Genomic DNA, 25,722 nt, shown 5'->3' with positions numbered 1-25,722 from the left:
TTTTTATTTTATTTTTTTTTAAATTCCTATAGTTTACAAAAATTTAATTTAATTCCTTATATATTTTAATCATTTTCAATTACACTATTTCTCTTGTGTATGTAATTTTTTTTTAGTTATTTTATAGGTGAACATTAAAATTGGCTAATAATCCTATTATATATAATGAGAATTTAGAGAAGAAATATGAAAATTTTCTTCCATATATGATTCTATTCCTCTATCAAATGTCTATTTAACTCACTTGGTATTTTATGTTATTGTAAATTTATCTTCCGCTAATCCGACTTTCTTTCTTTTTTCTTTTAAATTCAACAAGAAGTATAAGTGGAAACTTTATTTGTTAGGTTATAATACCCTAACTAGTTGACCTTAGTCAACCTTAAAAAAGTGTTAAAATGTAATAAACTCAATGGATGAATACCTTAACTAGTTGACCCGTATATCTCTTTTACTAAAGAAAATATAGGTTTTTAATTAATTATGTTAAGTTAGGAAAGTCTCATAAAATTTATTTACTTGTACTTTTGTTTTTTTTTTAAAAAAAAGAGTTCATCTTACGTTATATGGCCTATGCTACTAACCTAAACTCCATAAATGAATGTCCATTATTCTAAAAGAAAATAATAATAATAAATTAAAACGAAAAAAGATTGTTGCTCTCATAATTTATAGAAAAAACTTAGATGATGGTTGGATTGTACCTTCAAGCAATTGCTCAATAAAAAATTTTCATCAAACAATTTTTTAAAAAATTGTATTTAATTTTTCTTTGACTGAAAAATATGTTGTGAGAGCCTATCATTACTCTAGTTTGTGTTCAACAAACCCCTCTCTCCATCAAAATAATAATAAAATAAAAAAATAGAAGAAGCAAATAAAGAAGGTAAAATTGGAATTTGGAGAAAGGGCAAATGAGGAATAAAAAGTTTATGTAGAGGCAGAGGCATTAGCCTTTCATTCTCTCAAATTCAACCAACTCTTTTTTCCAACCCACAACCTCTCTTTTCTTCTCTTCTCTTCTCTCTCTGCAACATCACTATGTCACCAGTTTACCACCTTCTCTCAACTCTTAACCCAAAAAGCATACCTCAAAATGTCACCAAATACACATACAATTCCCAAAACTTGGTTTTATTGTATTTGTAGATGCATGTTTTTCACTCACTACCCCTTTTTTTTTGCACATTCACCAACCTTCTTCTTCTTCTTTTGTTTTTCCTTTTCAATTCCCCATTTGGGCTTTGATTCTGTGAAATCTATGTTTCTTTAAGTTGTTTATTCCCCATGTTTGCTGTTTTTTCAGGTACTATTCTACACATTTGACTCACTTTCTTCTCCAATGGCTTACCCTTTTCTTTTGGAGCTTCCATGGCTGCCCCATTTCAGCTTTCTATGATGCTTATTGTGTTTTTCTCTGCTTTTTCCTTTCTGGGTATCTCTTTTTTTTTTTTGGTGTTTGGTTTTGCGTTTGGGCATTTGGGGTATTTGGGGTATTTGGAGTTCCCTTCATTTTTGGCCTCTCCTAGAAGAAAAGGTGGTGGTTGGTTGAAGGGGGGTTGGGTTGACTTATTTCTCAAGAGAGAGAGAAAAAAAAAGAGAGAGATTAAGAACTCGGGTTTTTTTCTCTCTTTTTATTTATTTATCTATTTTTTTTTATTTATTTTTTATAATTGGTTTTGGCTTTGGATTAATAATATGCAAATTGATAGATGCCCAAGTTTACTGTCATCTCCCTTTTTCCTTTTTGTGATTTCTTTTTTTCTAGAGCTTGGAGTTCTTGTTGTTCATTATATTGAAACTCAAATGACTGTATATTGTTGTTTGCTTAACTGGATTGTTATGCAGAATCTAACTCTGGGTTCTTGCCAAATTTGATGGGATATTTATGAGAAACTGTTGAATTAGTATCTCCTTTTTATATAAAATGAATTGCTACTTCTTTTGCCTTTTCTACTCATTATTAAGGACTGCTTTAGACATAGGAGTTAATTTTGGTTTACTAGTTTTTGAGATTGTATGCCTTGTGGGGAGATCCTTCTTTTCATCAAGTTGCATCAGTTGTAAAAGCTGGTTAAATGCTTTTGGCCTCCAATCATGATGCTATCTTGATGATTTTATTAGTAACAAACTGCCACGATTATGTAAACGAAAAACGCATTCTCTGTACCGTTCTCACTATCTTCTTTATTATCCTTTCTTATAAACATATTTTCTTTATGTTCTTTGGATACTAAGTCTATTAATGAAGTCCTTCAGTCCACCATCTTTTAATGAGTTTTTTATAAAAGGAAAGGCGAAAATCACATTATTTTTGGGTGATTGGATTGAGCTTGAAGCACGGACATAACTGCATTAGGGATTATGTTTCCATATATAGGTTGATGCACCTAAACAAGAAACTTTTAAAGTATTCAGTATATCCCAAGTTATTATTAATGAGCTGCCATCCTTGGTGAATTGAGCCTCTTGTTTTGCTCAGGATCCTTATTTTCCAGCTTTATCGATTTTTTTAGACTTTCTGCTCATCACGACGTTTAATATTTTTTGTATAACATCAGAGGTTACATTCAAAATTTGACTATAACTGCCTCTCCTTTGCATCCAAGGTGGTACAGATTCATGATAAACAATTTGTTGCGTACACTGTGCACGACGTGAAGATTGACATCGACTATGGTAAGCTTAAGAAGGCGGAGGCTCTTAGGACTATGCTCCGGTATGTTTACACATTCTTGTTAGATAAATGATTGTTTGTTGAATAAGCAATCATCATTAATTTTTCTTAGGTGATACTTTCTAGAAAGTTTGTATTTTGTCTTTCTTTCCTAGCTCAAGAAGTTCATAATTCATTTGATTAAACTTGTTTGTTGAAACTTTCTGAGACATTTCAGGGAAAAGTTCATTTGTAACTCCACTTCCCAAGTTTTCAGAAAATGGAACTACTCCCGAAAATCCTAGTCCGAGTAACAAACTTGTCACTTTGCATCCCAAGTCTTCTGATGATGTTAACATTACAGATAGGGTAAGATGACAAGCTTGAAACTTTTTCCGACAATTTGACACATACACATAACCGTGATATTGTGTATATGAAGTTATCCCCATCTGTATGTTGATAGCATTAAGATCTCTACTTGTTTCTTGGAACAATATTGATATTGGAAGATCTGTTAAGCTTCCTAGTTTTTGCTGATAAAAGAAGGTGAAACATTTTCTGCATTTCATTCTTTACATGTTATTTTGAACAGTTGTTCTGAAATCTTATTCTGTACCATATGGAGATCTATGATTGCTTCACATTTTTCTCATTAAATGCTTTTATTCTGAATTGGCTAAGAATATTCTAAAATGCCATGTCTGATAGTGATAGCAAAGGTTTGTTTTTCAGCTTCGTCTCCGGTAATATTTTCGACCTTTTAAATATGCTGCTGAAATTGAGGAGGATCACTCTGAGATCTTTAAACGCTCTTGCATCTATAACATAAGATGAATCCGCAATACAACTATGATGTATACTTGATGGAATAAAAGGGAAATGTTGTCAATATATACATTGTATTTTCTCTATCTCTACAAAAGCCTGTGAAGATCATGGGCTTTTGAACTTGAACCCGTAATTATGGACGGACGGATTAAACTTCAGTAACCAATAAAAGCTAAATCCTCCATTTTTTATATCATTGGATTTTTAAAATACACATTTTAAGGACAGATTTTACGAGTTCATGTGCCTGACTTGATTTCATGAGTTCATCATTCAGAGGATCTTGTTGATGACCATTTAATGAATATATAATTCTCTCACAATTTGATTTATTACACTGCCCTTGAAAAATCTGGGTCAAAATAAAATTCTTATATGTAGGGTGTAATTTAAATTTCCAGGTTCTTTATATCTGCTTTTTGAGCATGTTGACTTATAATCTGACGGTTATTTTCCAAAATTTGGTCTTTTGTTACAGAGCTCTATTGAAAATATGGAATCCAGTTTCGCAAATGCATTGGATTGGACCTCACTGAATGAACAGTCTAATCAGCCTATTTCAGGTTGTCTGATCAAGAAACATATTTGTCATACGATCATAGTTTCGTCGTTGTTTGCTTGTGGGTTGCTTTTGAGATATATGGTTTTTGTGATGCTTATTTTTGCTTAATATTACTGTGGCCATTCTTTCTTTCCTGTGGTAATGAAATGGAAATTTTATATATGTGGTTCAAAATTTTGAATTTGTTTGTTGTAATTTAGGAGTTACAGATTGATCCAGAACCGACTGCGTGGTTGGTGCATCTATCATTTCATTTATAATTTGAACACTTTACGAATGACATGGTGACAACCTCTCATAAGACACTTGTTTTTTCATGAACACATTCTTATCGCAACAACTATTGTAATTGTCAGTCTTGCCCTATGTCATTGTGCACGATGTTCAAATTCAACTACCTGCATTTCGTCTCTCCTAATACATGGACTCGTGTTTGTAGGGCATCCGCTAAAACATAGAAAGAGACATAGGAGAAAGAACTCTCATAATCAAGAACTATCAATCATGAGGGGTGTCTACTTCAAGAACATGAAATGGCAGGCTGCGATTAAGGTTGACAAAAAACAGATACATTTAGGAACGTTCGGTTCACAAGAAGAGGCTGCACGTTTGTATGACAGGTATTCATTTTCTGAATCATTTCTTTTTTCACTTTTAACCGTTAAAAACAACATATATATGCAGACTCCGGCCAGGATACTATTTTTGTTGAAAAGATCATCATAGAGCACCGATATGAGGATAGCTAGAAAATTTCTTTTCAATGATTCGAGTTTTTGAAGAATCTGTAATTGAAAGACAGAATCAATGAGCTACGAAACAGAAATTCATGTACCAAAATTCCTGATCGAATTAACCGTTGCACCATTCCTTTTATCTTTAAGGATTAAGAAACCAAATATAGACAAGTAAAGATACAATTCTAAAAGTGCTAACAGTGTTCTGCATATTATAGTAAGTTGGATAAGAGACACTGTTCATGAATGGAAGTTTAGTTATATACATATACGTCCACACACATACACATATATGAACTCACCGAGATATGATGGGTGTCATGCCGTCTTTGTGTGGTCTAGCATTGAACTTAAGTTATTTTACTGCCACATATCATTTTGTTCATATACCTATGAAGTCGTTAAGTGAATGAGAATGAACTCGAGCTCGATTCACATTGATAAGCATTCCCTCAGTATTGGATAGGTATCAGGTATGATGATCTCACTGGTCTTTTGGTTTTGTAGAGCTGCTTATGTGTGTGGAAGGGAACCGAATTTTGAACTCTCGGAGGAAGAGAAGCAAGAACTCCAAAAGTTCAAATGGGAAGACTTCCTTGCTATGACTCGACACGCAATTACAAACAAAAGTAGTGGTCTTGGTGCTCTCAAAATCTTCAATTTTCTTTCTTTAATACATTAGATTCAGTTCGTGATTATTCGTAATGTGTTTCAGAGCACAAGAGACTCGGCACAGGATCATCGCCAAAGAAGCTTGGAGCTTCGTCGCTGCAAATCGACAACACCGAATTCAAGCACAGATTCAACGAGCCTCCGGTTCCAGAAGACATTAACTTCACTTGAGGAGCTAGCTTTTAGCTCAAGAAGAATGGTAAAATTTTCTAGGTCCAACAGGTTAGGCCAAGTTGCATGAACCTCCATTCAAATTCCTCCCTTCCAAGTAAATGTTTTTTTAGGCTAGAATACATTGTTTCTTTCATGTGTAAGTTCATTTTTTTTCTTTTTCATTTGAAGCTCGTAATATGTTCCAATATAATTTACTGCTAATTTCTTTTTAGCAGAAGCATATTGAATCGATGTTGAAATGAATTTTAAAATTGTTATATATAATGAGGAAGTCTACCAATATTTTTCATCGTTAAAATTGACATAAAATATGTATTCTTGATGAAGAGGTTAAAATTATCTACTCTACATATTGTTAAACTAATATCAATGTAACTTTTGTACAAAGGTATTATCGTTTTGTCAAAAATTTTAATGTTATCTCTACCTCTCTTTCCCTTAAAGATGAAAAAAAAGATAGATTATTCTTTATTAAATCTTATTTCTATTAGCTACTAGAAGTGCTCAAGATTTTTTTTTTTTTATTATTATTATTAATTTTATGAACAAATAATTTTGATGTTTGGTTCTACCCAATTTAAAGTGCATTTAAATACTTTCCAATTAAGCATTTGAGCTAAAAACACTCTAAAAAACATGATGATGTTAGTACTTAAAATGGACCATGCTAAAAATACTTCCAAATGTAGCCAAAAATACTAAAATGTGCTCTAGAAAGGAATATATCCCCTAAAATGCTGAAATCCAAAAAAAAAAAAAAGAAAAAAAAAAGAAAAAAAAAAAAGCGCACAAATCAATTGCTTTTGGCTAAAATGTTTCAATAATTAGACAAAATAGTTCACAATTTACCACTTTTGGGTGCCTTCAAAACATCGTACCAAGATTGGGTTCTTTAATTTTGGACCAAACAACAAGCAAAACTTCTTCAAAATTGAAGGAATCGATTACCTTTCTCTAAAGGAATCTATTTTTTTTAAATAATAATAATAATAAAGTACTAATGCCATTAAACAATAGCTCTAGGGATATTCTTCATCATGATATAAATATAAAATACAAGTCGTGTAAAAATATCTTCAACCAAAGATGCGTTTGTGATCGGCCACAGTTTGTCACCAACTTTTGATCATATAAAGTTCGTTCCTATCTAAAACTATGCAGTAGTGGTAATATGGATCGAATTCACAAAGAACCAGCATGCTTCTTTAATAAAGAGTTTATAGCCCGAGGTAACTGAGAGGGGGAAATTTCAAGTTGAGTTGCTTGTAAGAAAATAAATTGCATAAAAAGTAAAGAAAGCGAGTTGAGATAATTGAAGAGAAAAATATCCAGCTTGAGTTTAATTTGGATTTCCTCAATTCAATTTATTTGATCATAGAATTTTTCTTACTTGGTTAGAAAAGCTAGTTAATCAACGTAATTATCTAATTAGTCCAAGATGATAGATGAAAAGCATACAAATTCAATTAACCTAATAGCATTATGATCTAGGAAAAAGTTAAATCGAACATTTAACAAGAAAAGCCAGGATTAAATATTCAAACGATTTCTTCCATAGGTTGATTAGATAAATATTCACCATTATTAACAATATTTCACAAGCAAACCTAATCTTTTGCTATTGTTGGATTAAAATACAATTTCATGTCACATGTTGTAAATCAATACTTAATACTCACAATAAGTTTGTTAGACAATTGGAAGATAGTAAATCATAATCTATTAATTTAGAATATAAATCAACAAACAAAATAAAAACCAAGTGCAGATGCTCACAGGTGTATATGAGAAGGAAGAATATCCTAAGAACCCAAGTTAGAACGAATACTTTAGCCAACAATCGGCTTCGTGATCGATGAGAACATGCTCCTGAACATTAACCTTGCTTAAGATGAGGAAAAGGAAGAGAAAAATGCGGAGGAAATTCGTCGACGACTGGCTGGTTGATGGAATGAAAAACCCTTAAATCGGACTCGATATTTATAAAAATTGATACGGTGTCGGGTCGCTCTCATAGCGCTACCGCGCGGACGTCCGCTTCCAACTTCGTAGTGCCGCGACACTTGCCTGTTGTTTCATAACTTTTCATTCTGTCTTTCGATGCCGAACTAGCGCTGTAGCGCTCTGTCCTTTGGACTTCTTGGTCCTCTTGTGTCTCGATTGATGCGCTTTACCTCCATATTAGTCCATTTAAGCTCCATTTCGACATTAACGTCCAAATCTAGGTGTTTGATACCTACAACATCATGAAGTAAACATATAAAACTTGAGAATAACCTTGAATTAATCGATGCAAGATAACACATTGTTGGTGCTATCAGTTTGTTATTGAATTTTAGATAAATAGAAGTGATTATAAAATAATCTTTTTTTTTTAAACAAATTATGATTCGATCCACTAAAATTACTTCTAAATCACATGCTCATTTCACGAAAAAATTAAAAGGATATTGTCCTTTTAGAAACTATTTAGAAAAATGTTATTGTTTTCAAACTATTTGTAAAAATATTATTTTTTCTATAAATAAATCGAGGGTTCAAAATTCGACCAAGGTAGGTCGAATTTTGAACCATCAACCTTGCCCTTTCGCTTTTCTAAGGTTTCCATTATTATTTTGGGAGAGAGCGAGATTATGAGAGAGATTATGAGAGAGAGCGAGATTATGAGAGAGAGCAAGATTTTGAGAGAGAGCGAGATTATGAGCGAGAGCGAGAGCGAGATTTTGAACGAGAGCGAGAGCGAGATAGCGAGAGTACACTTCAATTTTTGGGTCATCCGTATAAATTTCCCTTTTTTTATTTTTATAATTATTACACATTGTCCTTCTTCTTTCTTTCTTCTTTTTTTTTTTTTTTTTTTTTTTTATTTTCCATTTTATAAAAACAATTTCTAAAAACATTTTATTATTTTATTTAAACTCTAAAAAGAATAAATTAAAAAAATAATATCTCATAAAAATAAAAGAATGTAAATTAAATATCTCATTTATATAAAAATAATTACAAAAATCAATGTGTCCCACAAGGCGGACGTCGTCGATTTCAAGCTGGTTGTCGTTGTCGACTTCGAACTTGAGGTTACTTGGGTTCTTCTTGATGTTGCTCTGTTACCTCTGCAGGCGCTTCATAATATAAATATTCATTATGCTCTCCACGACCCCGACCATGTCCATGCACGTATGAAGATGAAGGACCAACCTTTGAGTCATAATGTCCTGAACCAAATGCTGACATCATCATCATCGGACTAATATAATCAGTTTGACTCTGCGTCTGCATCATAGGGGGCAACTCTTCCACATTATGTGCAACCTCATCAAACTCATCCTCTTCCCGAACAGGTCCTCTACGTCTAGGAGCTGGTGGAGGAACAATAGGTATATCGTACATATAATGAATTTCCTCCATATAGCTTTGGTTGTCACTACATATAGCAAGAACCTGGTTCGGATCATTCGCAACCTCACGGAGTCTACTGTTGTTCGATCTCTGTGAATTATAAAACAATTAGACAATATTTAAAATAAATTTAAATTAAAAATAATTAGATAATATTCATTCATTTACCAGATGACCCACAGCTGCTCCCGGACGAGTGACGTAGCGCCTTGTGATATTATTATACCAATGAATATATTCTGGAGTGACATCTGTGTCAAACTGTTCAAGAGAAACCCCCACTGCAATAAACCTTGCACGATAGTGCCATCGCACTACCAAATGTGCAACTTTTTCGGACCAATCTCCAGTCCTTAGGTCAATATCATGCAGTACGGGTTCAGTATTACAAGGCGATGGGACATCCTGCTGAAAACCGAATTGTCTCATCACCCTGTCAGGAAGATGCCACTCACCAATGTGAAAACATATGAGAGGACTCATCGTCCGCCATATGTTTTGACCATTCGTACAAAAATTAGGCAAAGTATGCATAATAATTTTGTACGGCTCCCAAATAACCTGAAACACAAAATATTATATTAAAGAATATTAAAGACAAATACAATAAAAATGTGTATAAAATAATCAATTAGATTCAGTGTAATGTACCTGTTCAGGTTGAAGTAGATCAAACATGTATCTATACTGGTTGACTACATGTGTGGTTGTCCTAGTCACACAAAATTTGTCTCTCCACCTAAATTTTTAAATTGATAATTTATAATTTAAATTAACTAGATCAGTGATATAAAAATTAAATTGAATTAAAACAACATACCGAGAACCGTAGGCTCGTCCAATTAACTGAGCGTCATTAACATGTAGCTGTGGAGCCATGGTTGGAAATCGCTCCCAAGGCCCAACTATCTCTCGAACCTCATGTATTGTTGCTTTGCATAGTTATCTATACAACCATGCCAAGCGTGCTCCACCCCACGAATACCGCCCCACATCATAGAGGTTAGCTAACAGTGGCAGGAACATCAAGTGAACAAAATGGCTTGATTTATCTGAAAACAAGCTTCCACCCACTATTTATAGTATATATATGCTTTTGTATATCTTATGACGGTTTCCTCGTCTGCATCATCTGTGAGCTGACAAAATTGTGTTCCTAACCATATTAAACTTAACATCGATCCTTAATCTTGTCGGCACGTGGGGTCGCACCGAGGTACAGGTGACAAGCTTCTAACCAGTCATCGTACATCACTCCGATGATCGGCTCACTGTCAATAGGTAATCCCAACAACACTTCTATGTCTTGTAGAGTGATAGTGCACTTTCCAACAGACATATGGAATGTATGCGTCTTGGGCCTCCATCTCTCGACCAAGGCTGTGATCAGATGTTAGTCCAACTGAATAAATACTAATCTAGCAACCCCATAGAATCTAGATGTGCGCAGTAGCGATAGTATTTGAGGGTGGAGCGGGATAGTGCGCTGGAGAACTGCCTCTCGACGCCTACAAGATAATTCTCTAGTAGTACAATCTCGTCATACAACAAATGATCGATGAATGGACTGGTCGTACAAAACATCGGAATCAACAGGTCTTGGGTTTAAAGCCATGATTTGAAATATATATATATATATATATATATATATTTTTCAATTAAAAAAATATTTGTTTCTCAATTTAACGAATAATGTACAACTTAATTAAAAGAATAATGTACAACTTAATTAGAAGAATAATGTACAACTTAATCAGAAGAATAATGTACAACTTAATTAAAAGAATAATGTACACCTTAATTAGAATAATAATGTACAACTTAATTAAAAGTTATGTACAAGTTAATTAAAAGAATAATGTACAAGTTAATTAAAAGAACAATATACAACTTAATTAAAAGAATAATGTACAATTTAATTAAAAAAATAATGTACAACTTTATAATATAAAAAAATTGAATATACAATAGGAGAGAGCGAGATTGAGAGAGCGAGATATTCAACGAGATTGTAGGAGAGAACGAGATTGAGAGAGCGAGATGTTCAGTGAGATACTCTTAATCTCGCTCTCTTCTACAATCTCGCTCTCTTCTTCAATCTCGCTCTCTCTTACAATATCTGAGAATGGAAGCTCCAATGGAAATAATATACAAACCCATATCTGAGAATCAATCTTTCACTATTTTATTCGATCATTGAATTTATCTCAGTTGTTGCCTACTGAGAGGATTTATCATTATTTTCTCAGAATTTTGGTTATTTTGTTTGTATGTAAATCACATTAGATGAAAGTCCATTCTTGAGCGTGGTAACTTGCATAACTAAACTTTTGTTTTTAGTTTAATTATATAAAAGATGGAAGTTTAAACATTTTACCTTACAGATATGTAACATCTTGAATTAATTCAAAGTGTACTAATTAATGATAACATAACATCCATTAATGATAATTCTTGTGATAGTTCTTATGGTTAAACTAATTAAAATCTTTTAACAATGTATGTATGAGAAATGTTGAGGATATGGGATGATTGCATAGGATTAATTAGACTAAGCTTATCCTGATTGTGTAAAGAGCATTAGTCATGGCCGCTCTCTCCTTCAATCTCGTTCTCTCTTACAATCTGCTTCACCCACTTATCTTCCTTGTCGAGGGTTGAAGTTTCGACTTATGTATGTCAAGACTCTACAAAATTAGTGATATTCCCTTATAAAGCGAGATTCTCATCACAAAATTAGCGAGATTTCCATGTATGTCGAAACTTCAACCCTCGACAACCTAAAGTGTTTCTTTGTTTGTCGAAACTTCAACCCTCGACAACCCTAATTTACGTATTGTTTCCAAGTTTTTATTTGTTTGTCGAGTTCTCAACGTTCGACCTCTACATTAGTCGAATCCTCGACCCTCGAATTCTAGCCTCGAACTCCCAAAACAACAATATTTCTCTAATAAGTTTCAAAACAACAATATTTCTCTAATAAGTTTTGAAAACAACAATATTAATATTAAAGGTCCCTCATTTCACACCATTTTTTTAAAAATCAGTTATTTACTAGCTTTTAAATTCTCTTACAAATAGATTCAATTTTTAATAAAATTTAATTTTCGTTCTATAATTAAAATTAAAATTTATTTTATATATTTATTCTAAGCAATTATTTAATCATTATAAATTATCAAAAACATATTCAGTCTATTTTAGTTATTATATCTAAAAAACGATATTTTTATATTTATTTACCAAACACTTGTAACCAATTTATTCAAGTATAAAATTGAAATTTACCAAACACTAATATACTTTCATATTACAACTAATTTTATGATAAACACAGTTACTAGCCATTAAAGTTAAAGCAATCTCAAACGAAGTTCAAAAGTGGTCATGAGTTATGCTGTCAGTATCAATGTTCGTGATAATATTAAACTGATCACAAATGTGATACAAACATAGTGAAGAAATAAGAATTTTGATTTGTTGAGATGTAAACATTGAACAATCGAGTGTTTAAAACATTTATCATCAACCAATATCAAAATGTCGAATCTCTTTAATGAGACCTTTTTTTTTCTTTATTTATATAAGAAAAAGCCTTTAAGATCATTTAAGATTTGTAGAACATTGTTTAGAAGTTGACTATGAAATTGTCTATCTGTTTCTCTCATATATATATATATATATATATTTTATATAGATATGACTTGACATACTATTGGAAAGAAGAAGAAGGAAAAAAAAAATACTTACTTTGATAAATAAAAATGCTTGCACTAAGTAATTTCATATATGTGGCATAAGAGTATGAATAGAGGAACATTTGATTAGTTATGTATGTTTTTTTGTTCCACATACCCTTTGACAATTAAAGAGATACTAATAATATGACCACATAAGAAAGGTCATAATATATATTTTTTACATATTTTAGCAAACCTTGTCAAGAAAATAACATTTATTCTCATGGATTTTAATTTCATTTTTATTCTTTCTAATTTGGTAAATAAACACTTTTTAACTCCAAAAATGAGAATAACAATTTAGTCCATACATTTTACTCTATAACAATTTAGTTTATGTATTTTTAATTTTGTAACAATTTATCTTTCATGCTAAAATTTAATCAATATATTCAAATTCATAATTAGATATATATATATATATATTTTAAAGTAATTGGAGTATTATTAGTCTAATTCATGGGTTTAATGTTTTTATTGGTGGCTGATGACTGAGAGTGACACCTTTTTACTGTTTTGATGTTCATTTTCTCGATCCTTTTGGCGTCCGATCCTCTCTAGTCTTTAAAGCTGGAATGGATTCATCCGGTCCAAAAGCCCTAGATTCTGACACTCCTTCTCCTTCTCCTTCTTCTTCTTCTTCTTCAAACTATGGCGATTGGAAGGAACGTATCTTCTTTCCCACTCTTCTCGCAGGTCTGTATCTGTTTCTTCATTTTTTTCATTTTTTCCTCCGTCAGCTTCGAATGTGTTGGATCTATCATTATTTCACCGCCCTGCTTCCAGTGTTTCTCTCTCAAGAACGACCTAAAAATTATGTACATATATTCTCTTTTCTACAGGGTTTGTTGGGGGAGGAGCTGGGTTAGTGTCCAAGTATAGGAAAGTTCATGGCCTTGCTAATATTTCTGCGACTTATGCTACAAATTTGTCCATTGTCGCTGGTTGCTACTGCGGTAATTCTTTTTTTCCTTTTCCTTAATGTTCATAATTTTGCTTATTGAAGCTACTCTTGTGATTGGGTTTGTTCGATGTTATTGTAATTAGGAAATTGTGAGGTCCTTAGCCAATCAAAAGAAATTAAGGGCATTGACAACAATTAGTGATGACAATTTGAAAATCTTGTTGTCTTGGGTTTGGCATTTTGCTGATGATGGACACCCTGGTGGTTGGATCAAAATAGGAAGTTTCATTTGGTTCAGATTAGTTAAGTTTCATTCTCTTCAAGATTGAACGAACGATCATGATTGATTCTACTTGACATCGATGTGGTGACTTCATTTTTGAAGTCACGTTCAATGTTCGAGTCATCAACTCATTGTGGAAGAGATGGAATAGGGATTTTTGTTTCATGAGAGAAAGGGATAAATGGAGGAAATGGAGCTTTGGTATGTGACAGTGTATCTTTTCCTAAATTGAGAAATAATGATTCTATTCAAAGGAACACCAAACACGTTATGGGGTTGGGTTAATTTATTTTATCAGGTGAACCAAGCAAGCGACTTGATTTTGGCATGTGACAGTGTATCTTTTCCAACCCTATAGCACAAGGCAGCATGAGGCCCAAACCTATCATCTTGCTGGAAGCAATGAAAAACGCTTGCAGCATGGTGTTCGCCATTATGTGCTGTTATGCATCTAGGCCGTAGTTGAATAATGGTGATGTGAGCTCCTTAGACAGAATAGCTGGCTGATGGATGAAGTTTAAGAGGTGTAAGCAAAGAAAAGTAAACTACTAGTTGTCAAATTACCTAAGGCAGGGAGATGTAAGCCAAGAAAAATAAATGTGACTAGTGGTCAAACAGCCTTGATTTTTTATTCTCCTGTCTCCTAGCCACCATCGAAGCTTGAGACACAACACAGAAGTGAGATAGCTCTTTCTTTTCACCATTGTTCAAGTATCCTCAGCTCCTTCTGAATTTCCACTAGATTTCTTCTTTAGATTGATTTAAAGAGGTGTGATCTTTTTCATACCATGAATCTGAAACCTATCGTGCCATACCGCCAGAATTCAGAAGACCACCAAATACATTACTCCATGCCAACAACATTGTTGAAATTGGGCTGTGGTTTAAAATGTAAAACAAGTAGTTGATAATCTCCTTTGCACTCAAAACACAGTTAACAATGTTTGCAGAATGATTCTAATACCAACATTCAGAAAGAAAGAAAGAAAGATATGAGAGAAGAGGAAAGAAGATAGAACAAAGGTGTTTATAGTGGTTCGGTCCTAATTGACCTACATCCATTTTGAAGAGCAGTATAAATATTTTATTTCTTGGAGAAGTGGAACAATTACAAGCTGAATATATGAAAACTCTCAGATTCACTCTCTTGAAGAACTCTCTTCAAGTCTGTTGAAGTTTCTCACGATTACAGGGTATTTATAGAAACAGTTTTTTTAACTAACTAACTGTTTTACGAGTTACTGATTTAATTCACCATTTACAGAGTAATTAATCTTTCGGACATCTTTACTTTTCAACCACCAAGTCGTAGTTAGATGAAGTGCTTTTGTGTTTTGACTTACGCCACTTTAACCACAATCCATTAAAATTTTCTTTTCTTTAACTCATGTCCGAGTATTAGTTAGAGCTGAGGTTGGAACTTAAACTTTCCATTAAGCATATTTCTATTATCATGGACTAGTTAATTCTGGCAAAGATTTTCTTGAATTGAACCTCCAGGATTCAAGTTAAGCCGTGGAGGGCCTTTATGTGATTTTGTATTTCAAGGAAAATTCTTAGGATTTGGATGGGTGTATATTTAGTCATACCATAGCATTATCTCACTCTTCATCATTGATGCTAAAAGTTCTTCACAGTACTTTTTGTCAATAACACTTCATAAATTGAACAGGTGCACGTGAGTTTGTTAGAGTTTCTCGAAGGTCAGAACCTGATGATCTTATGAACTCTGCAATAGCAGGTTTTGGAACTGGAGCTCTTCTTGGACGCCTTCAAGGTTAACAAACTTCACATCCCTCACTTCCATAAACAGAAGCAATACTACTATTATCTAGGATCTAACTACTGTTTTGAACTTTTTTCTATGTTTCTATATTAATACTGTGCATCATCTTTGATAACTTGAAACTGTGCCTTGTGGAGAGTTTCTGGATGAGTTATGACACAAGTCCTGTTGTTATTTTTTGTTTTCTCTATTATGAATCAGTTTCCTGGACAGGAATGAGTCAGAGTAAAGGTAAATTAAAGGATGTTTTATAATTTGATGTTGAGAATTTTCTATATACCTAAGTGACCAAGATTTAGAGGGACGGCCTAGTGTAGGTTGAACTAGAACTGATTCCTAAGAAACTTAACCACTGGTGAAGAGATCATTTTCCCTAAAGTATTAGCTTCTACAAAAACGAATAGAGATGAAATGCTGCAAATAATTTGTGTTCTGTGATGCCAAAGTTCAAATATTGTGAATCTACTGTATACAATTATATTCTTTTGGACTTGCTAGGTGGTCAGCTCGGCTCTGTTCGATACTCGTTAATCTTCACCGTTGTTGGGACAACAGTAGATTATGCGACACTTAAGCTAAAACCTGTTTTAAGAAGCTACAAAGAATCGATATTTGAAGAAAGTAGTAGTTGGATGAAATTGCCAGAATGGTCCCCTATTAAAGTTCTTGATGAGGAAGCTTTAGCTGCTAAACAAGCTCGTGAGCAACAGCTCTACGCACAGAGGGCACTTGGGCAATTAAACAAAAAGGATCCTTGAGACATTTTATTTTCCCCATTGATCATGGAAGAAAGGATCTGAAGTTTCTGGGTTTTATTTTTATTTATTTTTAAAAAATTATACCATATGGTGGGGAGTAGTAATAATAAGAAGAGAATGCTGATATTTGTCATTTCTGTTTTTCTTCATGCAGGTTCAGCATGTAATTTTTTTCTTTCTTGTATTATACAAATTTTCTTTATAATCTATATGTTGCCCAAATTGCTGTTCAGTTTCATAATTATATTTCATAAATGATTAATATGTTTCATGATCATAGACTCATAACATAACCGTGTATGCTGTTATGGTTATTACAACGTCTCAAATTCATCATTGCTAATAAATTAAAAATCTCATGGTTCTCATTTTTAGTATTAAAAGAGTCTTGTGAGTGTTGGTAGACTTTCAAGTTTGAATCTCTTTGAATAAAATAGTTATTATTTTTTATTACTTAGTAAATATAGGAAATATTATAATGATACTGAAAATATGCCAAGTTGGGTTTCTTTCAGTTATTAGTTAATTAGTACTAATTGAAGTCTATCATTAATAGTTTTTTGTTTTTGAACATATTGACTTTCACGTAAATATAAAGTCTATCATTAATAGATTTTTGTTTTTGATCTTCTTGACTTCCATGTAAACGTATTAGTGTGATTGACAGAAGTCTATTTATGATAGATTTTATTCACATGTAGTCTTCCTTTTATATAAATTAATGATAGATTAGTACAATGAAAACTAATTAGCAATAACTGTAACTATAGTTGAAGTCAATCACTGAAATAAGCCTCACATTATTGACTTAGCAATTAATTTAGTAAAGCAAAATTTCAATCTAATTTTAATTATTATACGCACACAAAAAAAAAAAAAAAAAAGTTTTGGTATCACAATATTTTCATTCCTTTTGAGAGATTTTCAAATCAAAAGTAGGACCATCATTCTTCGATCTAGGAGATTGTCTTGTCTTGTAACGAAAAAATAACAAATGAAGAGAACGAAAAATGAAAACTAGAGAAAAATATTGTATGGAAGATCAAGTACTTCAATTAAGTTATATGTTGATTAAAGTAGAAACTTTACAAGTATTTATTGGTAGATTAAAAAACCCTAACCAATAAAACACTAACTATACCACTAATACACTAATCGTAAAGCCAAAATAAGCTCAATTGACATTGTACTCGTGTTATTAACCTTGAAGTCAAATGTTCGATTCTCTCCCCCACATATTGTTAGAAATAACCTCTTAAGTTTTTATCTTTCAAAACTAGTATCTTTTTTGAAAACTCATTACAATAGTTTTTCTCGGTTCATCTCGCTCAAGATCGAGCACCAAGATTTGCATAAAAAATTAACTTTTTCTAACTAATCGATTGTCTTGTCTTTCTCGATGAGATTTTGGGTAGTTAACACCGAGATTCTATCAATTTTTTAAATGTTATGTAATTTTTCCAAATTTTATACCAAATGATGTTACTTAATTTTTCAAAATTTTCGGCCCAAAAATCAAAATTTGCCAAAAATTATGTAAGATTTGAAATATATAAAGAATCCTTGTGTATCTCAAGCAAAATTAACACCGGGATTTTATATATTTGGACTTTCTTGGTGAAATCTTGGGCAGATTAACACAAAGATTCTTTATATTTTCTTAAATCTTAATTTTTTATTTGCAAATTTTGATATTTTACAAAATTTAAAAATCGTAGTACACTTGAGATCCATTTGAAAAATCATAATTGATAAATTTATTTAGAAATTTGGAAATTCATATAATTGCGGGGACAAAAATTAGAGTAAAGATTTGAAAAATTATGTAAAAAATTGATATAAGATTAAGTGAAAATTATTTAATTTGGATAAAATTTTAAAAGATATAAGATTTGGAAATATTATAGAATGTTTGACAAAATTGGTAGAATCTCGGTGTTAATACTTCGCGAGATTTTACCCCAAAATAAACGATAAATTAGAAAAAGTTAATTTTTGTTAACTAAATCTCAGTTGTTGATTTTCTCGAGATGGATCGAGAAAAACTAGTTTAATGAATTTTTAAAAAACGTGCTAGTTTTGAAAAGTAAAAAGTTGATAGTGTTCTTTCGGACAATTTCTCATTGTCTTGTTTTGTAACAAAAAAAAAAAAAAAAAAAAAAAAAAAAAAAAAAAAAAAAAACAAATGAAGAGAACAAAAAGTGAAAACAAGAAAAAAATATTGTAGTCAAGTATTTCAATTAAGTTATATGTTCATTAAAGTGGAAACATTACAAGTATTTATGGGTAGATGGAAAAAAAAACTAACCATTAAAACACTAACTATACCACTAATACGCCAACATTAAAGTCAAAATAAACTCAATTGGCATAGTGCTTGTGTCATTAACTTTGAAGTCAAATATTCGATTATCTCATCTCACATATTGTCAATATGTATATATATATATATATATCTTAAAATTCTCCCTTAATCAATCCCACTAAGTTAACATAATACAACAAAACCTATCATTGATAGAAGTCTATCAATAACTTTAATTATTATTATTATTTTGAAGAAGATGTCCTCCTTTAAACAAACTTCTTTTTGTTCTTGTCTCTAACTGGGGCGATTGATTCAACTTAACGTCATTCTTTGACCATCGGACATGATGCTAATTCAGGCTAAGACCGTGGCTTATAGAAAATAGACCGCCGTGAAGGGAAGTGGATGGCCTGGTCCTAGTGGGTAGATTACGCTTGATTTTTCATAAATATTTAGTTATCCTTGAGGTAGAGATTAGTTAGAATTTTGAATGGATATTGGGACTTGGAAGGCATGTAGCGGTGAATAGGAACAGTAAACAGTGATCAAGTCCAATTTTCATTTTATGCCATCACCACACCGTTTCAAGTCTCAAATTTTATCTAAAACTCTAATGGATTTGAGATAATATTGAAACATTTATAAAAGGTAAGGAATAATATTGGAATTTTTTAAACAATTTAATCTTAATTAAATGTAATTCATTTTTACAAGGCTCTTAATTTTCATAATTTTTCTAAAAATATTTATCATCCTATTATTTCTAAAACTAACGATTTACCTGTCAAGGGATAACAAATTAACTTAAAATAAAAGAAACTTGAGATATAAATACATGAATTGGTCCTATTAATGATTAATGACAGAGAATTAAAGAAACTTAGTAGCAGAAAGAAGAAGAGATCAAATTAAATTGAAGATGTAGTTCCAGTTCGTTGCTTTAACTGTGGCAAGGTCTTCTATTGCTTTTCTTCCTTTAATTATTACAACTTTTGACTCTTGATTTTATTTTTTCTCTTATATTTTATTTTTTCTTGTGGAAATTAAAACAACTTTGTGTTTCTTCTCATAATTAAAATCCCATTTAAAAGAGATTTAAGTTAAATATATAAAGAAAAGAAGAAAAATGATCTGATTTGGTTTCCTAGTTTGTTTTATAAAGCTTATTGCATAATGGATGTTATTGGTTATTTCCTAACTTCTTTTCTTTTAGTCAATGGTGTGTGTATATATATATTTATATATATTTGGAAAATATCATTTTGGCAGATTAATTGAAGAAAAATTCTAATCTATTTTTCTAGAGGGATTTTAAAAAAAAATTTAAAAGGAAACTATTTACACAAAATAGCAAAATTTTAATTTTTTTTATAGATCTACGAGTGATAGAAACTGTTCTGTCAGCGTATTTTTTGTTATTTCTATAAATAGTTTGATTTTTCTATCTATGTAATTTTTTTTTATTAAAATACTATTTTAGTCCTGTATTTGAGATTTGTCCAATTTTAGTTCTTATATTTTCAAGTTTCAAATACCAAATTTTCTTTCAAAACTTTCGATAAGTCTTAAATTTAGGGTTTGTTTGAATTAACTAAAGAAAAAAGTATGTTTTTTTTTAAAAAAATATTTTTGTTTAAATTCTTTTGATAAGAACCATATAAAATACAAGGTTTCAAAAGCCACACTTCAATTTTTTTCTAAAACAACTTATTTTCAAAATTAGATACTTTAAAAGCTGGATAGGTTTGTGCCTGGCAGAGCGAACACCTACTTTCATTTTTGGGAAGAATCAATCTTGTTCCAAACACACTATTAATCCTTACTACTAGTTTGTTTTCATATTTTCAAAATCTTTCTGTTACCTATGAGTCTTTTCAATTTTGAAAATACGTTTACATATTATTATTTTTTATATAAAGTATTATTATTGTTTATCCAATTTCATAAAAAAAAATAACTTTAAAAGATTAAAATTAAACATTTGAAAAATATAAAAATCACTGAAATAGAATAAATCTTAAAACATAAGAAATAGTAATTTACTTTTTGTAATGTATGATTCAAAAATTAAATTTGATTACTATAGTGAAGCTTTGGATCGTCTTGGGTTGATATGATATTATTGTAGGATGAACTTCATTGCAAACGAACTTTCATAACTACATCAATTTATGAACATTTCATTTGGATAAATCTTTTATGAGGCTAATGATTTTTTTTTTAACTAAATCTTTCAATTTTATAAGCAAATTATTTTCAACTCTTAGGCATTTAGTCACCTTTTAAAGTTGTTGTTCATGCATTAATTTTAATAATTTATTTTATTAATCCGACATTTGAAAAAGAGTAAAAAGGGATTATTATCCATTTTCAAAGATAAATTTAATAGAAAATCTAAATTGATTCACTTATGATATAATTTAGAAATTTAAATAAAAATAATTACAAATTACGCATTATTAAGAGGATATAAATTGATACAATTATTACTTTTAACGTCTTAATAGATTGAACCCTAAAGTTTAGAAACATGTGTATTTTCAAGAGGAAATCATCACAAAATCACTTTTCATTTTAAGGTATTAATATTTGACTATATTGTGTTTTCGGAAAAACTTCAAAGTTATTTCAAGTAATTTCTCCATACAAAGAATGTTTTTTTTTTTTTTTTTTTTTAAGATTTTGAAAAGGGATTGAAAATTTTATATCCCATTTGGTAACAATTTGGTTTTTAGTTTTTATTTTTTAAAATTAAGACTATTTCATATACATTACTTAGAATGATTTATATTTTTGTTAAGTACAATGATTGAATTTTTTGTAAATTTTAAAAATAAAAATAACTTTTTGGAAATATATATTTTTTAATTATCAAATTTTGACTTGATTTTTTAAATCATTGGTAAAAGGTAAATAACAAAGAAATAAAGGTAAATATAGAAATAGTGTCATAAGTTTAATTTTAAAAAACAAAAATAAATAAAATAAAATGATTATGCGACATAGCCTTAATAATTATGAGTTTTTATAGATTGTGAATTAAACTTAGAAGTTTGACCAAGCAATTAGACACGTTCGGATAGATGGATGATTTTTTTAAAAAAAATGTCTTATAATAGATTCTTAAATTTTAAAAATATCTATAGCCTCAAATCTTTCAAGTTTTTGTTAACTAATGTATTTGAAGGTTTTAAAATTTAACTAATTTAAATTTTATGTTTAATACTCTAAACTTTCAAAATTATTTTCAATCGATTTTTAAAATTTTAAAAATGTTGAAAAAATAATCTATTAAATATAAATTTTAAAATTCAGACACCTATTAAACATAAATCAAAAGTTTAAGAATCTATTAGACATTTTTTAAAGATCATTGACTCATTCTATACAAAGTTAAAAGTTGAGTCTGATTAAACACATTTTTTAAAGTCCATAACCTAAATAGAATCATATTTACACCAAATTTGATATTTTTTTAATGAGTTGTTTTTGAGTTAAGAAAATTAAGTTTCAATATACTCTATCATCATCTATGAGTTTCTTTAATTTGTTATCTATTCTAACTAATATTTTTAAAATTTAAGCCATTTGAGAAAAAAAAATTACTTATGAAACTGGACTAAAAACTCCAATCTTTCATAAAGAGAGAGAAAAAATCATTGTAAAGATCTCAAAAAACCAAACCTAATTTTTAAAATCTAAAGAGAACTTATTTCTTTTGTTTTATTATTATTTTTGGTTGTCATCATTTTGAAATTATAGTTATTTTCATTGCAGATAATGATGATGATGAAAGTGGTAAATTTGAAGATGAAGAGAATTGACTGATGCAAAACAAAAAATGGAGGATGTTTATTTCCATTGTTTGAGGTTTCTTAAACCTTTGAATTAGCAAATTGGAAGTTTTTTTTTTTATTTTTCTTTTTTCTCCACAAGATAGACAATGGTATTGCAAATAATAATAATAATAATAATAATAATAATAATAATAACAACAACAACGATTATAATTACGCTCTTAAACTTTCAATCTTAGCACTTGTTCTAAAGAAACTAATAAAAGAGGGTTGTATTTTGATTCTATCTTTATCAATTTGTTTGCATGTTGGTTTATATGCAACAATTTCGTATATTAATGATCTAATAACGACAACTTCCATAATTTACTATTTATTTTAGTACGATAAAGATAAAGAAATTTAAATTATAGGTCTTTTGGTCCCAACATAACTTCCCTAATTTAATATTTGTTTTATGAGATATACTTTGAAGTTTTTGCTTATATGTTAGGCCATATTTACCCCAAGGGAAACATAATAAATCAATGGTAATTTGAAAAGTGAGTCTTATTTGATTACATTTGATATTGTTTAATTACTTGTGTTCCGTACATGACATTTGAGGCACACTTCCAAATATGTAATTAAAAAACACAAATTGATTGATGAGCGGATGGTGTTTAATCCAATTGCGTCTAAAAATTACGCTAATATTATTACTGTTATCGTGATCATATTGTTACTGTTACATCATAAGAATTATGAATTATCCATATCTACTTAAATTTACCTTCATCTTTATCTTTAAATTGTAACGATAAAGGTAAAAGTAATAATAAATATAACAGATTCATAATTTTAAGTAAACGTGATAAAAAATAATCCAATTACGTTTTTTATTATGGCTAATTACGATTGATCTATTAATAAAATCTCATTATGATTATACAATTTTTATTACAAATTGACAAATGTGGCCTTAAATCAATATAATTCAAATTTTATTTATTATTAAATAAAATTTGAGGGATGTATAGAACAAGTGCTTATGGGTGTACTTTTATCTCGAAATTCAAATGAATAAGATTTTTCAAAAGAAGTTAACCGTTTAAATAGAATCATTCCAATTAGCCATGCCCTATAAACATAGCAATAACATCCTTCTTAACCAAACCCTTTAGCCATGAATTAATTTATACCATCTCAAAGGAGTTATGGGAAGAAACATTTGTTTTTTCCTATTTAGATTTTTTACATAATTTCACATTTAAATCATTAAAAAAATCACATTTTATCTCTAGTATCTACTTTAAAAAAAAAAAAAATTAAAAAATCACATTTTATCTTTAACAATCATACTTCCCTTTAAGTAAAGGATTTTTTATAAAAAAAAACCATATTTTATCCTCTATTCTCTTATTCATGATTTTTTGAAATCACATTTTATCTCTAATATCTACTTCAAGTTAAACAAAGATTAAAAAAAAATAACATTTTATTCTCTAATCTTTTATTCACTATTTCTGTGGATCACAGTTTATCTCTATTAATCTCTACTTCACATTAAATAAAAGAAAAATTTTAAATATCAAATCAAATTATAATTTGAGATATAAATTTTCACTATAAATACCTAATTTGAAGCTCTCTTTTTCCATCCACTATCTTCCCTCTTTTTTTTTTTTTTAAATTTTAATTTTATTTTCTTAATTGCTCTCTTTAATTTCTTTGCTTTCTTTTTTTTTTTTTTTTTTAAAGAAATTTTGTTGTCGGTATATCTCTAATTTCTTGCTTTCTTCTTTTTCTTTCTTTTTTTTTTTTTTTTAGAAAATTTGTTGTAGGTGTATATATATATTTTATTTTGTTAATAACATCTTTTCCAATTTTTATTTTTCTTTTTTAAGAAGTTTAATTTCTTTGTTTCAAGTATCTTTTCTATCTTCTATAAAAAGATCTCACCTCTCCCTCTCTTTTTTGTTTAATCTCTGTACTCTTTTTTTTTAAAAAAAAAATCACTTTTCAATTTTGTAAAAACATATAGAGTGATTTAATGTAATTTTTTTATGCTTTTATACTTTTTTTTCTATACACGCAACAGATTCACCTACTGATTCTCACATATTGAAGAAGGTAGAGAAATGACTTCTTTTGGGGTAGCAATTTAGAGGCTAACAAAGTGACACAAAAGAGAGAGTGATTGTTTTAATACTTTCGTGGTCGATTGTTTTGATGCTTTTGTAGTTGATTATTTTAATGATTTTGCAGTTTTTTTCATCTTTTTATTTTTGTAAATACATACCAATGTGTTTAGGGGTTTATAATAAATTTTGCTATTTGTGCTAATTTTTTGTTTTTTTTTTATCAATATTCAAATTTGTTGTATGTACTTACCAATTCATAAAATTTGAAATAAAATTTAAAATTAAGAAGATGTTCGTTTCAAAACAAAAAGATTAACTTTATAGGTTTTTTGTTTCCCTAGAAAAAATTATATTTTTGTTGAAATTAAATTTAAAAATAACTAAAATTAAGAGGATAATCAAATCATATTTTTTTCAATTAAAAAATGATGCTTATGAAATTTTACTAAATAGAAAACAACAATATCTTGTATTAATTAATGTTTAAAATTAAAAAATAATAACATCATCCAAATCAATTAATTTTTTTAATATAGATAAGATTATAACAAAAATATTAATACTTTGGTTTGAAATAGAGTCTAAAATAGAGTCTAAAGTTAAGATAATAATCAAATTATCCCATCCAAAATAAATAAGAAAATAGAAAAAAAAATACATTAGTTTAATTTAAAGTTTAAAATTAGGATGCTAATTGAACCATCCAATAAAAAACAAATTTTTTTTATTAAATAATAAAAAAAATTGTCACAATATTTTTTTAAAAAAATATTGATATAAATCAAAGTTTAAAATTAAGGAGATAATAAAAAGAAAACTAACTAGAGATTATTGTCAAGAAATTTTAAAAAATAAAAATAATAATTTTGGTTTAATTTAAAATTTAAAAGTAAGAGGATAATCAAAGTCATCCAATAAAAAAAGTTTAAAAAAATAAAAAAAAAATATCAAAAAATTTAAAATAAAAGAAAATAAATCTTGGTTTTTATCCA

At 29.6% G+C, this 25,722-nt stretch overlaps 2 protein-coding genes across 8 annotated transcripts; both read left to right on the top strand.

Annotated features, from left to right (window-relative positions):
* Nucleotides 1-951: 951 nt before the first annotated feature.
* Nucleotides 952-5,930, top strand: LOC120087074 (ethylene-responsive transcription factor-like protein At4g13040). 7 transcript variants are annotated; one of them, XM_039043926.2, is made up of 7 exons: nucleotides 952-1,618; nucleotides 2,610-2,719; nucleotides 2,895-3,025; nucleotides 3,966-4,050; nucleotides 4,489-4,669; nucleotides 5,294-5,415; nucleotides 5,502-5,930. In XM_039043926.2, the coding sequence occupies exons 2-7, from the start codon at nucleotides 2,677-2,679 to the stop codon at nucleotides 5,627-5,629; spliced, it is 690 nt and encodes a 229-aa protein (XP_038899854.1). In that variant the 5' UTR covers nucleotides 952-1,618; nucleotides 2,610-2,676; the 3' UTR covers nucleotides 5,630-5,930. The 7 variants fall into 7 exon arrangements, with proteins under 7 accessions (XP_038899854.1, XP_038899853.1, XP_038899855.1 ...); XM_039043925.2 differs by having other exon boundaries at nucleotides 953-1,306; XM_039043927.2 differs by having other exon boundaries at nucleotides 968-1,306; nucleotides 2,619-2,719.
* A 7,279-nt stretch (nucleotides 5,931-13,209) lies between these two features.
* On the top strand, nucleotides 13,210-16,734 carry LOC120085132 (Mitochondrial import inner membrane translocase subunit Tim17/Tim22/Tim23 family protein). Its single transcript, XM_039040995.2, has 4 exons — nucleotides 13,210-13,467; nucleotides 13,614-13,727; nucleotides 15,631-15,735; nucleotides 16,243-16,734. Exons 1-4 carry the CDS (start codon nucleotides 13,347-13,349, stop codon nucleotides 16,500-16,502), a joined length of 600 nt encoding a protein of 199 aa, XP_038896923.1. The 5' UTR covers nucleotides 13,210-13,346; the 3' UTR covers nucleotides 16,503-16,734.
* Nucleotides 16,735-25,722: the final 8,988 nt, after the last annotated feature.

Source organism: Benincasa hispida, chromosome 9 (assembly GCF_027475165.1).
Source record: "Benincasa hispida cultivar pf3 chromosome 9, pf3_genome.v1.1, whole genome shotgun sequence".
Taxonomy (NCBI): domain Eukaryota; kingdom Viridiplantae; phylum Streptophyta; class Magnoliopsida; order Cucurbitales; family Cucurbitaceae; genus Benincasa; species Benincasa hispida.
The sequence above is the reverse complement of the archived record's forward strand: the minus strand, read 5'-3'. Positions and strand labels throughout refer to the sequence as shown.